The 13,864-nt window shown below is 42.6% G+C and overlaps 1 protein-coding gene and 1 pseudogene across 10 annotated transcripts in view; one reads left to right on the top strand and one right to left on the bottom strand.

Moving 5' to 3' along the window:
* The window catches only part of GTF2I (general transcription factor IIi), a 105,822-nt gene that overhangs the window by 29,521 nt on the left and 62,437 nt on the right, over window positions 1–13,864 (top strand). For all 10 annotated transcript variants that reach the window (XR_006605223.1, XM_045074941.1, XM_045074938.1 and 7 more), the window contains exons 4-8: window positions 1,321–1,455; window positions 2,742–2,925; window positions 3,094–3,122; window positions 6,826–6,880; window positions 7,324–7,367. Coding sequence is in view for 9 of the 10 variants with exons in the window: in XM_045074941.1 (XP_044930876.1) it covers window positions 1,321–1,455; window positions 2,742–2,925; window positions 3,094–3,122; window positions 6,826–6,880; window positions 7,324–7,367 (447 nt within the window). In the remaining variant the exon portion in view is untranslated. The remainder of the gene's footprint in view (window positions 1–1,320; window positions 1,456–2,741; window positions 2,926–3,093; window positions 3,123–6,825; window positions 6,881–7,323; window positions 7,368–13,864) is intronic.
* On the bottom strand, window positions 9,700–9,782 carry LOC123390730 (annotated as a pseudogene).

The raw sequence follows: 13,864 nt of genomic DNA, 5'->3' as shown, positions 1-13,864 counted from the left end.
TGCAGATGAGGATCAATAGTTGTCTTCTGAAACCTGATCAGTAGGTATATGAGTCAGTTTTACAATTTTTTTTTCTTTTAAGATTTTGTTTATTTGAGAGGGAGAGCGAGAGCGAGAGAGAGAATAAGAAGAGAGGGGAGAAGCGGACTCCCCGCTGAGCAGGGAGCCTGATGTGGGACTCGATCCTGGGACTCTGGGATCGTGACCCGAGCCAAAGGCAGTCACTTAACCAACTGAGCCACCCAGGCGCCCCAGTTTTACAGTTTCTTGGGAAGAATTTTCTTGCCCACAGTTTGGAGCAATGAGATGATAATCACTCATAATTTAAAATGTTTGTGTTATGACAATAAGAGAAACAAGGGAAATTTATTTCAGTGATTATAGTTTAACCCAATATATTTTTTTAATTTTTTAATTTTTAAAGATTTTATTTATTTATTTGACAGAGGGAGATCACATGTAGGCAGAGAGAGGGGGGTAGGAAGTTCCCCGCAGAGCAGAGAGCCCGATGCGGGGCTCCATCCCAGGACCCTGAGATCATGACCTGAGCTGAAGGCAGAGGCTTAACCCACTGAGCCACCCAGGCTCCCCTAACCCAGTATATTTAAAACAGCATGTGGTCAACATAAAAATGACCGGTGGGGTATTTTGCATGCTCTTTTGGACTAAGTTTTCAAAATCAGTATGTATGGCAGATGTACCGCACGTCATCATTTGGACTGGGACATCAGGTGCTCAGCAGCGACAGGTGTCTAGTGGCTGTGTGTTGGACATTTTGAACCTGGAATGTTTTCTGTGACATTGCTAATCTCATATTTAAGTTTGTAGGTGACAAATTACTGTAATGGTACCTTTTCTTAAAAAAGAAAGCAAAACTACAAGTAGCTAATTTTTACTTTATAGATTTTTTTTGTTAAAGCTGCAGTTATTTCAGAGGTGATGACCGTTTATGGTTTTTATTCAAGTCATTTATTGTAGATTTTTATTTTTAAATACCCCCTGCTCCCATCCCCCTTTTTAAAAGATTTTATTTATTAGAGAGAGAGTCCACGTGTGGGTGTGGTGAGGTGGGGGAGGGGCAGAGGAGAGGGCAAGGTTGAAGACAGGAAGCCTGACGCCGAGCTCAGTCCCTGGACCCTACCTGAGATCATGACCTGAGCTGAAAGCCGCCGCTTCCTCAGCTGAGCCACTCAGGTGCCCCTCTTTTGTCTTTTTATAACAAATGATAAATATCATAATATTAGAAGTAAATTATTCTTATGGAAAGGCAAATATTAAGATAATGGATCTGGGCATCTTATATCATTACTTACTTTGCAGGTGTTGAAGAAGAGGAAAAGGCTGCAGAGATGCACAAGATGAAATCTACGGGCCCGGCGAATCGCATGAGTGTGGACGCTGTGGAGATTGAGACGCTCAGAAAAACGGTTGAGGACTATTTCTGCTTTTGCTATGGTAAGGTCATACACTTGAGTTTTTTTTTTTTTTTTTTTTTTTTTTTTTTAAGATTTTATTTATTTATTTGACTCAGAGAGATCACAAGTAGGCAGAGAGGGAGGGGGAAGCAGGCTCCCCGCCGAGTAGAGAACCCGATGTGGGGCTGGATCCCAGGACCCTGAGATCATGACCTGAGCCCAAGGCAGAGGCTTAACCCACTGAGCCACCCAGGCGCCCCTACACTTGCATTTTCTAAAAGAGACATTATATAATTGAGTTTGCAAAAGGGTGAATTGTGTAAATGGTTTCAAGGTCGCATTTTTGACAAACTGAATGGATCGATTTCCAAATACGGGGTTAACATCAGGAGTGACCATACTTTCCTTTTCTTGTTCGAAGAAACAAACCCAGAAACAAACAAATGTACCTAGTAGAGCTGTGGGGCGGGTTTTATTTTTTCCCCCTTTTCTATTTACAAGCTGTTTTAGGTTTGTAAGAAGAGAGAAGTAGATTTCCCAAGTACTCCCTGGCTCACTACCTGCATGGATCCCTCCCACTATCAACTACCCCTTTCCCTGGAGAATCTGCATTAATACATAATATTCACCCAAAGAGAACTGTTTATTTTTGCCCTGTGTGCTGATCCCACCAGTTTCCTGAAAAAATCATCTTTTGTTAGTCTAAACACATGGCAAACAAAGCGCTTTAAAAAAACCCCAAAACTGTGGGAAGGAGAAGTTACTGGTTACACTGTGAGATTGTAGGTAAAATTCGTCTCATGGGGGCGGGGCACAGGGAATAGGGTGGGCTCCTGCCTCTGATACACTCAGACGGGGTGGTAGAACACATTCAGTTACGCATGCTCGTTGTATTTATCTAGTAACGCTTCAGTGAGAATATTGGCCAAAAATTGCGGGATACCTATGGTAACAGTAGGACCTGTTAGGTTTCCATGTTCTAAGGCTGAACGGTATATGAGAAGATTGTATTATACCACAGTGAGGCCATCGTAAAGAAAGATGATGGTGGAAGATAGCAGGCATTGTTTCTTTTGTTTTGTGTAGATTTTATACAATATTTTATATACTTTGCATTTTGGCCTTTTGGATCTGTTTCAGGCTTAGAACTTCTAAAATGGGAATAGGGCCCTCTGGTATTTTGAATTTGTTTGGAAATCGGATATTACAAACAGCATGAATGCCATTTGTTAAGCCATGATAAACTAATGATGATTTTGTTTTTTTAATCTCCACATTTAATGATGTTTATCCTCTTCCTACCTCAACTCTGTCCCTCACCCCCAGGGAAAGCTTTAGGCAAATCGACAGTGGTACCTGTTCCGTATGAGAAGATGCTACGTGATCAGTCTGCTGTGGTCGTGCAGGGCCTTCCAGAAGGAGTTGCCTTTAAACACCCTGAGAACTATGATCTTGCCACCCTGAAATGGATTTTAGAGAACAAAGCAGGGATTTCATTCATCATTAAGAGGTGAAGTACATTATCCCTTTTCTTTCAACAGTTTAGTATATAAAGTTGAACATTCAGTTTATTATATTTTAAAAATTCTTGTTTACTTTAGAAGTCAATTAAATTTATGCTTTACGGTAGTTTTGTTTTGTATATTCATGTGTAGTTTTTCATTTTGTTTTAATGCAGACCTTTCCTAGAGCCAAAGAAGCACCTAGGTAAGTGATTACTTTGTTTCCAGATAATTCCTAAGCCTGTTGGACCAAATTAAACATATTTTACTGATTTCTTTTATTTTGAGAATGTGATGTAAGACATCTTAGGAGTAGGGTGTTATATATAAACCAGTGAGAAGTCACTGAACTGAAAAAGTAGAGACTTGTTTTTTGGTCTTAGTTCTGGTACTTTCCTTACGAGGTAGTCAAGGTTTACCCTGGCGACGGGGTCGATCATACACTGGCTCTGCCCTCCTTTCCCAGAATTAAGAGGGTGACTTCACTGAGCAGGCGCAGAATTTTTGGGCACAAGATTGGGTGGGGAGGGGGGGGGATGCACAGCTTTGCCTCAAGCATTCAAGCTTTGGAGTGCTGGTAGTTCAGTGGAAGAGACAAAAACTCATCAAGTCCCCACAGCGGGAGCATAGCCTGCACACTGTACAAATGGTTTGTTGGAGGAAGCATTTGCTTGTGACCCAGGAAGGCTTCTACGTTGAAGAGGGCATTAAGTTGGGCTCTTGAAGACTGAGCTGGGTTTCAACAGGACTTCCTATTGGGAAGTTCGAGCCATTGCATTTGAAGGGAAAAGTGATTTTTAGAAGATTGGTGCCCTTTGGAGGCAAAATAAATGACCATTATCATTAGCAGTCTCCTAACCAGTGCAAGGGAGAAAGGAAAAATAATACATACACAGACCCATATTTTATTTTTTTGTTTAATAACCTTTGTTTTCTTCTCATCATGATGAAAAGATCAATATTTTAGGTGCTTTATTGAGGTGTACTTGGCATGACATAAAATTTGCCTGTATTAAGTATAGAATTCAGTGGGCTTTAGTAAATTTACAGTGACAGTTTACAAAGTTTTATAGTCCTTGTCACCTAAATTCAGAATATTTTCATCATCATCTCTGTTGTTTTCATGAATGTTACATAACTTAGATATATAGTGTGGATGCTTTTGAGACGGTCTTTCACTCTGCATAATTCAGTTTAAGCTCATCTAGTGTTTTTTTTTTTTTAAGATTTTATTTATTTATTTGACAGAGGGATCACAAGTAGGCAGAACAGCAGGAAGAGAGAGGGGAAAGCAGGCTCCCCGCGAAGCAGAGAGCCTGATCCGGGGCTCGATCCCAGGACCCGAGACCATAACCCGAGCCAAAGGCAGAGGCTTCACCCACTGAGCCACCCAGATGCCCCCAGGCTCATCTAGATTGTTGGGTGTATATGTAGTTATTTCCTGGGGTGCCTGGTTGGCTCAGTCTTTAAGCATCTACCTTCAGCTCAGGTCATGATGCAGGGGTCTTAGGATCAAGCCCTGCATCAGGCTCCCTATTCGGTGGGGAGCCTGCTTCTCCCTCTCCCACTCTCCCTGCTTGCATTCCCTCTCTTGTTGTGTTTCACTCTGTCAGATAAAATTTTAAAATCTTTTTTTTTTTTTTAAAGATTTTATTTATTTATCTGACAGAGATCAGAGGTAAGCAGAGAGGCAGGCAGAGAGCATGGAGGAAGCAGGCCCCCTGCGGAGCAGAGAGCCCGATGTGGGGCTCGATCCCAGGACCCTGGGATCATGACCTGAGCTGAAGGCAGAGGCTTTAACCCACTGAGCCACCCAGGCGCCCCCAAATTTTAAAATCTTTAAAAAATATTAGTTATTTCATTTTTCTTGCTGAATGGTAAGTATTCCTACATTTGATTATACCTCTCATGTCCATTCATGGGTTGATAGGCCTTTAGTTTGTTTCCAGTGGGTGGTTACAAATAATACTACCATAGACCTACTTGGATAAGTTTTTGTCTGGACATAGGCTTTAATTTCGCTTTGGTATACATGTCTAGGAGTAGACTTGCTGAGTCATAGACTAATTTTATGTTTAGCTTTAGAAACACTGCCAAGCCACCCTCTAGGTGCCTGTACCATTTTATGTCCCTACTGGTATTGTCTGAGGATTCCGGTTTCTCCACAGCCCCATCAGCACTTGCTACTGTCTTTTTGGTTTTAACCATCCCAATGGATGTGAAGTGGTGTGTCTCTGTGGTTTGGACAGTTGAGTATCTTTTCATGTTTTAGCGACTGTGTATATCCTTTGGAGTAAGGTCTGTTCAGGTCCTTTCCATGTGTTTTTATTGGGTTATTTGTAGTGTTGTTACTGAGTTGTAAGAGTTCTTTTTATATTTTTGATGTAGATTTAATACATTTTCTCTAGTTTTACAATTTGTCTTTTGATCATGTTCTGTACGGAACAGAAATTTTTAATTTCTACAGAGTTTGGTCTATTCTTTTATCACTCGTGCTTCTGATCTTGTATCCAAGATTGTTGCCTAACACAAGGTCATGAGGGTGTGTTGTGTTTTCTTCAGTAAGTTTTATAGCCCGAGTTGTTACATTTGGATCTGTGGTCAGTTTTGAGTTAATTTTTGTATATGGCACGTGGTAAGCTTGTAAATTGCATTCCAGCACAGTTTGTTTAAAAGACTCTTTTCTTGCTTTGGCATTTTTGTTGACAGTCAGTGGGCCCTGCTTGTTTGTTTCTGGACTTTCTACACAGTGCATCACGAAGTATGTGAACTGGGACAGTTTACCTCTTTGCAATTTGGATACTTTTTATTTCTTAATCTTGTTTTTCTAGCCAGAATGTCCAATACAATACCGAATGGAAGTGGTGATAGCAGACCTCACCTTCTCAATATTAGGAGGAAGACATTTGAGCTCTTGTCATTATGTTAGCTATTGCTTTTTTGTAGATGTTCTCTATAAGATTGAGAAAGTAAAGGTTTATTGTCTTGTTTTATTAAAATTCCAAATTTTCTATTTATTTAAAATATTTTAGTTATTTATTTGACAGACAGAGATCACAAGCAGGCAGAGAGGCAGGCAGAGAGAGGGGGAAGCAGGCTCCCTGCTGAGCAGAGAGTCTGATGCAGCCTTGATCCCAGGACCCTGGGACCATGATCTGAGCAGAAGGCAGAGGCTTTAACCCACTGAGATACCCAGGGTGCCCCAATTTTAGAACATATTCATCACGCTCAAATAGAAGTCCTATTCTTTTTTTTTTTTTTTAAACACACTTTATTTATTTATTTTTTAAAGACTTTACTCATTTACTTGACAGATCACAAGTAGGCAGAGAGGCAGACAGAGAAAGAGGAGGAAGCAGGCTCCCCGCTGAGCAGAGAGTCCAATGTGCGGCTTGATCCCAGGAACCTGGGATCATGACCTGAGCCGAAGGCAGAGGCTTTAACCCACTGAGCCACCCAGGCGCCCCTAGAAGTCCTGTTCTTGTCAGGCAGTCACTGTGCCAGTTCCGAGCCAGACCTACCTCTGCTGGCAATCTTTGTCTGCGCTCCAGTGCCACTGGGGCGTTCCTGGATTGCTGGAATCATAGTGCATTGCTCTGTTTGTTTCACCGATAAAAATTTGAGCTTTTTCCTTAAGGGGAGAGGATGCTGGTGACTGAGGGGATGGAAGCTGCTTGTTGGCCGATCCGCACTCTCACTTCCCTTCCCTACGGGGAGAGAGTGAAGGCCGGGGAGAGAGTGAAGGCCGCCGTTGCGCCGATTCACACGGCACTCACTCCAGTGCGACCCAGAGCTGCAAGCGCTCCTGCCCTCGCTCATTCTCCGTTTAAGAACGTTGGAAATAGGAGTCCTGTTGAAAGTGTTGGCGAAACCTAAATCTTACTGTTTTTCTTTTTTTTTGTACATAGGTGGTCGTGTGATGGTGACAGACGCCGAAAGGTCCATGCTGTCTCCCGGTGGAAGGTAATGTGCAGTTGCGCGGTACGAGTGAACCTCCACACCCCAGCAGTGCCTTTAGTTTTTAGAATCTTGAGGTATCAGAATATTAAAAAGGCCCATATCATATGTCTTGAAGGTTAATACTCGGCTGATTCATTTGGGGTCCTGCGAGAATGCGGTTTTTCATTACATAGTTCCTGGGGGCAGCTGTCGGGATGAGTTGCTGGCCACACTGGGCTCCACTGGGAGGAGGGAGGAGTAAAGTGGAGTTTGCACGTCGTTACACTTGCTTCCAATAGAGACTGATCGGAATCTGAAGTACTAAATTTAGTGGACAAGGAAATTTAACGTAGAGTCAGGTTTGCGTTCAGCTGGGTCAGGTGAGTGATGTTGTGTGTTGGCGCGTGGACGGTGCGTGGCCGGCCGGCACCGGCACGCACCTTCATCCCGCCTTCTCTTCCTTTCAGCTGTGGCCCCGTCAAAGTGAAAACTGAGCCCACAGAAGATTCTGGTATGTACTAGCGCCTTTAGACTCTACTATGAAGAAGAGAGCCTTTTCCTTAATTTAGAAGGTTGGATTTTGACTCATTATTTACTGTGATTTTTTTTTTCTTTCTACTGTCATGTTTTGACGAGAAGCAGACAATAAATTTATTCCAACAGTGACTTTTCTTTTAAATCAAAAAAATTTTTTTCTCAAAGATTTTATTTACTTATTTATTTGACAGAGAGAGAGAGAGAGCGCGCGCGCAGGAGCAGGGAGCACGGAGCCCGATGCGGGGCTTGACTCCACGATCCTGGGCTCAGGACCTGCGCTGAAGACAGAGGCTTAATCAACTGAGCCACCTGGGCGCCCAGACTTCATTTCTTAATGTTACCAAATAATATACTAAAACCTGGATAGTTTTTTTACTGAATTTTAGCCAGAAGGTTTTAGCTAATTAATGACCTGTTGGTTAACAAAATTTCTTGCTAGGTTTCCCCCCAGTTGTATAGGATTAATAGTGTAAAACGTCAGCTCTTTCTACACAAGCTGAGCAAGTGTCGCCTTACCCTCCCCGCCCCCTTTGCCCGTTTCTGCTCTCCAGGGAGATTGCTTTGAACTCTACGGTGTTTCTGGTGTTGTTTCTTTTTTCTTTTTTTTTAAAGATTTTATTTATTTATTTATTTGACAGAGAGAAATCACAAGTAGGCAGAGAGGCAGGCAGACAGCAGGAAGCAGGCTTCCCGCTGAGCAGAGAGCCTGATGCGGGGCTCGATCCCAGGACCCTGAGATCATGACCTGAGCCGAAGGCAGCGGCTTAACCCACTGAGCCACCCACGTGCCCCCAGTTTCTTATTTTTAAATGTCATGTTTGTACTCTTATTTCATACAGAGTTTTTGGATAGCTTTTTTGAGGTACAGTCTTGTGTGCCGCCGAATTGACCTGCCCCAAGTATAAATTCAGTGATGTTGAAGACCTGCTGAGTTTTGCAGAGATAATGTATTGTTGGCACATGTCTGTCATCCCAAATGGAAACCTGGTGCCCAAGTAGAAAGCTTTTTCCCACCGTTAGTCTAATTTTGGGTTTCGTAGGTGACTTGGACATTGCCAGAGAGTGTGCAGTCCTACACTAGGGAGTTGCATATGTTGGGAGGCTCATCTTCGAGATCGTCATAGTGTACAGAAGTAATTCATACCTGAAGATTATTCTCTTGTGCAGATACACTACCTTTTCTTTGTCCAGTACATTTATCGTTTGGTGGACACTAGAGTTGTTTCCACTTTTTGGCTGTTCTGAATAACATGGCTGTGAACATTCACATCTTTTTTTTCTTTAAGATTTTATTTATCTGGCAGAGAGCGATCACAAGTACGCAGAGAGGCAAGCAGAGAGAGAGGGGCAAGCAGGCTCCCTGCTGAGCAGAGAGCCCGATGTGGGGCTTGATCCCAGGACCCTGAGATCATGACCTGAGCTGAAGGAAGAGGCTCAACCCACTGACCCACCCAGGCACCCCTACAGCTTTGTTTTTTATGTGGAAATATGTCTGTCTTCATTTCTTTTGGGTAGATAGATACCCAGGAGTGAATTGCTGGTTCTTTGGTAACTCTGTGCTCAACTTACAAGCAATTGACAAATTGTTTTATACAGTAGCTGTAGGTTCTTAGCAGCCGTGTATGGGGGCTTCAGTTCTCCATATCTTGGCCAACACGTGGTATTGTCTTTGTTGTTGTTGTTGTTGTTGTTGTTACAACAACTCTAGTGAGTATGCCGTGGTATCTCATTGTGTGGGGTTTTTTTTTTTTATGCTTTTAAATAGATGTTTTATTTTTAGAGCGGTTTTAGGTTCACAACAAAATTGAACAAAAAATATGGAGGGTGTTTTCATGTATCTTGTACCCTACACATGAAAACCCTCCCTCCCAAAATTGGCATCCCACATTAGGGTATTAAATATGATGAAACATTATCACCCAAAGCCATAGCTTACATTAGGGATCAGTCTTGTGCATCCTGTGGGTTTTGATAAGTGTATAGTGACGTGCATCTATTATTGTAGTAGCACACAGGATAGTTCCTCTGCCTTCTCCCTTGTCCTCTGCCTCTCCTCTAACACCTGGCTGTCCCTTGCTGATCTTTTCACGGCCGCCTTCGTTTTGCTTTTTTTTTAGAAAGTCCTAGAATTGCGATTTTAATTGCATTTTCTTAACGATGTTGAACATCATTTTTCATGTACTTACTAGCTACTCCTGTATTAGTTTGATGAAACGTCTTTTTAAATCTGTTGCTCATTCTTTAATTAATGTTGTTTTCTTTCTTTTTTTGTTATTTATTATTTAAGTGGAGTTGACATACAATGTTACGTTAGTTTCAGGTGTACAATTAGCAATAATTGCGCCTCGGATAAACCTCATTGGCTACGATACTGCCACTGCGCAAAGCTAGTTTGAGGTGTACAATGTAACGATTCAACAATTCTCTCTGTGGCTCAGTGCTCAACCATACTAAGAGTGGCCACCCCCTGTCACCGTGCAGCATTATTACAGCACGGACTATATTCCCTGTGCTGCACTTTTTATCACTATGACTTAGATTTTTTTATAACTGGAAGTTTGTACCTTTTAATCTTTTTTCCCTGTTTTGCCCGTCCCCCCACACACCTCCCCTCTGGCAACCACCCGTTCTCTGTATTTAAGAGTCTGTTTGTTCCTTTGTTTTGTCTGTTACATTCCACGTATAAGTGAAATCATACGGTCTTCGTCTTGTCTGACTGGTTACCTATTTCACTCAGCATAAGGCCCTGTAGGTCGGCCTGTGTTGTCACAGATGCTAAGATTTCCTTCTTTGTTTCTCCCCTTCCCCCCCATTTTCTTTTTATTGAAATTTTTTAAATTATAAAAGTTGTTTCCATATTCTGGATATAGGTGTTTTTTTTTTTTAAATCAGAAACCATCTTTTGCAAATGTAGTTTTCTACTCTGTGGCTCGTGTTTTCATTTTCTTAATGGTGTTCCTTTAAACCTAAAAGTATTTTCATTTTGTTGCAATTCAGTTTTACAAATGTTCCTTTTATCACCAGGGGCTTTGGTGTTACATCTGAGAAAACCCAGACTCTTCGCCTCACCTGAGGTCATGAGGAATTTTACCCTGCTGTGTTTTTTTTTTGAATTATACAGTTTTAACTCTTATGTCTAAACCTCAGGCCTGTTTGAGTTCATTGTTCCGTGGGTTGCCAGGGAACGGTCTGATTTCATCCTTCTGTGTGTGGATGCCCCACTGCCCCAGCGCCCTTTGGGTGTCCTTTATTGAAAAGTTGTCCAGTCCCCATCAGATCGCCTAAGCACCTCTTTCAAACAGCAGGTAACCAGGTATATTTCTGTTCCCTTAAACTTGAATCCCAGTCTTAGACCAGCAGCACACCGTACATAGCTCATGTTATTTCAAGGTTTGGTTTTGTTATCTGTTAACATACGGAACAGTAAGGATATGATCATTTCACTGTCTCTCAGTACTTCCCCTTCCCACTTCGACTGTCTAGTTAAACTGATTTTTACCGTTCAGGTTCTTTGAGAACTGATCATGATCTTGGATGTTGTACTTTAATGTTTCCTTTCTTGTCATGTCCATTTCTAGGGCGCAGGTGGTTTTGCTTATTTATAAAATATACAGCTCTTCCTGACTGGATTACAGTTTCTTTGTTAAGATTTTTTTCTTTCTTTAGAAGATTTTATTTATTTGGCACAGAAAGAGAGAGAAAGCACAGACAAGGGGAGAAACAGGCTTCTTACTGAGCAGGGATCCTGTACACCGGGATCATGACCTGAGCCAAAGTAATAATCATTGTATTATTACTGGGAATATCAGTTATAATGAGCTTTGGTGATTGGCAGTGAGAAATGGGACATTTACTGCATTTTCTTATTGAAGGCATATATGCCCTGTAAAACCTGAGCAGAGGCTCTAGCTGGGGTACAGAAATTTTAATTGGGTCAAATGCAGTTTTATTTCACTAAAATAGTGACGTTCCTGTTTGACCTCTTGCAGGACGGAAGCCAACTGTAATTTCGTTATATCCGAGTTTGCGCGGTTGCAGAGCTGGTCATCATGTAGCTTTTACTCTGCTCTCACTTTATTTATTTGTTTCATTAAAGGTTTTATTATTTGACAGAGAGAGACACAGCAGGAGACGGAATACAAGCAGGGGGAGTGGGAGAGGGAGAAGCAGGCTTCTCGCTGAGCAGGGAGCCTGAAGTGGGGCTCCATCCCAAGATCCTGAGATCATGACTTGAGCTGAAGGCAGATGCTTAACGACTGAACCACCCAGGCGCCCTACTCTGCTCTCACTTTAGTTAAAACGTTATCTTGGGCTGCCTGACTCACTCAGTTGGCAGAGCATGGCACTGCTCTGGATCTCAGGGCAGTTAAGTTTGAGCCCCATGTTGGGTGTAGAGATTACCTAAATAATAAAATTTTTAAAAGAAATCACCTTATACAGTGAACTTCAGACTTAAGGTTCATCTAGGAACACAAGGATATTATTAGGAAATCTCTACGCTCACATTCTCATGTTACTAAAAATTAGAAATACTATATCCTTTGAGTAGATGATAAGAAGACTGCAGAAGTCCTTAACCTGATTGCCCAGGCTACCGTACAGAACTGCAAGTGCCAGCCCTTCGTTGTGATGAATAGCGAACCACGGGAGCACCCTTTGTAGGACAAAGAGGCACATTTTCACCAGTTTCTTACCAGTTTCTAGGACAAACCAGCACAGATGAGGGATAAGTAGTTAGGAAGTGGAGGTACCATTAACTTGTAGACGGTTGGATTGTGTGTGCAGAACACCAGAGAATCAGCTAGAGAACTGCGAACAAGATACCGAGAGTCTGACTTGACTTTGTGACATGTGAAAGAGTCCAGATACCGTAAGAGTTTAGATTAAAAGCATTATGGGGGAAAAAAGTTAGTAATCCTTTGAATAATTGCTAAGTACTACATTTGGCTAAGAAAGAATTAAAACTGAAGGGTGGCAGCGTCGGCCAAAGTGAGCCAGAGGACATGTGAGACACAAAGAATTGCTGTTCGCAAGACAGACGATGAAGGGTTGTTGTACTGGATTTAAATTAATGGTCAGAGATTCAAGAAGCAAGAGAAAATGCTTAGTCTGTTTAAGAAAGGGAGATAAAGGGACGCCTGGGTGGCTCAGTTGGTTAGGCAGCTGCCTTCGGCTCAGGTCATGATCCCAGCGTCCTGGGATCGAGTCCCACATCGGGTTCCTTGCTCTGCAGGGAGCCTGCTTCTCCCTCTGACTCTGCCTTCCACTCTGTCTGCCTGTGCTTGCTCTCACTCTCTCTCTCTCTCTTACAAAAAAATAAATAAATAAAATCTTTAAAAAAAAAAAAAAAAAAAAAAAAAAGAAAGGGAGATAAAAAATCCAACAAAGATGAAGTTGTGTCGGCAGACTGGCGACACTGCTCATACCCAGTGAAGAGGAGCTAGAGTCCGCGGCTTCAGGGATTCTTCATGGGTGCCAAATTGTTGCTTTCTTACAGGTGATGCTTTGGTAATTCTTACCATTTTATTTTATTTATTTTTAAAAAAGATTTTATTTATTTACTTGACAGAGAGATCACAAGTAGGCAGAGCAGCAGGCAGAGAGAGAGTAGGAAGCACAAAGAGCCCGATGCGGGCTCGATTCCAGGACCCTGGGACCATGACCTGAGCTGAAGGCAGAGGCTTTAACCTTCTGAGCCACCCAGGCGCCCCTTTATTTGTTTATTTTTAAGCATTCTGTTTTTAAGGAATCTCTATACCCCACATGGGGCTTCAACTCATAACTCCCGAGATTCAGAGTCGGGAGTTCCAACCAACTGAGCCAGCCAGGCCCCCCTTTCTTAAATTTTGAGGTGCACGTGCTCTTTGACCCTTTGCTGCTTTAATAAAACGGCAGTGGACGGGCAGTTCCCGTCGGTGGAGTCCTGGTTGCCGTTCCCCTGGGAGTGCGAGGGCGGTGACTCTGCTGCTGTCTGTAAGGCAGTGCTCGTTCGCTGCAGAAATCCTACCATGGGAAACAATACGTTTTTTATTATTCTTTAAAGTTTTTATTTTAGTGTCACTTTTTTTTTTTTTAGTTTTTTTTTTTTTTTTAATTTATTTGACAGAGCAAGAATGGGAGAAGCAGACTCTCCATTGAGCAGGGCGCGCAGTGCGGGGCTCCATCTCAGCACCCCAGGACCATGACCTGAGCCGAGAGGCACACACTTAACCAACCGAACCACCCAGGAGCCCCAAGAACTTTTTACTTTGATGCAATAGGAGGTGGTCAAGGTTTATCTCGCTCTCTCTGTAGTCCGGCTCTAGTGTCTGCCGTCCCGAGAAGCCCCGGTTCCGTTTTGAATGGTGTTAGGACAACAGGGTCTCCGTGCTGGGCGTGCTTATTGCATTTGGGATGTTGCTGCTTCCGCAGCGACGATGTGTGGGAACCGGTGTGTGTGCCTGGGGTGTTTCCATGCACATACACACACAT

This window comes from Mustela putorius, unplaced genomic scaffold, assembly GCF_011764305.1.
Source record: "Mustela putorius furo isolate JIRA1106 unplaced genomic scaffold, ASM1176430v1.1 tig00000139_pilon_pilon_pilon, whole genome shotgun sequence".
NCBI lineage: Eukaryota > Metazoa > Chordata > Mammalia > Carnivora > Mustelidae > Mustela > Mustela putorius.
Note: the sequence above shows the minus strand (reverse complement) of the source record. Positions and strands in the feature narration are given on the sequence as shown.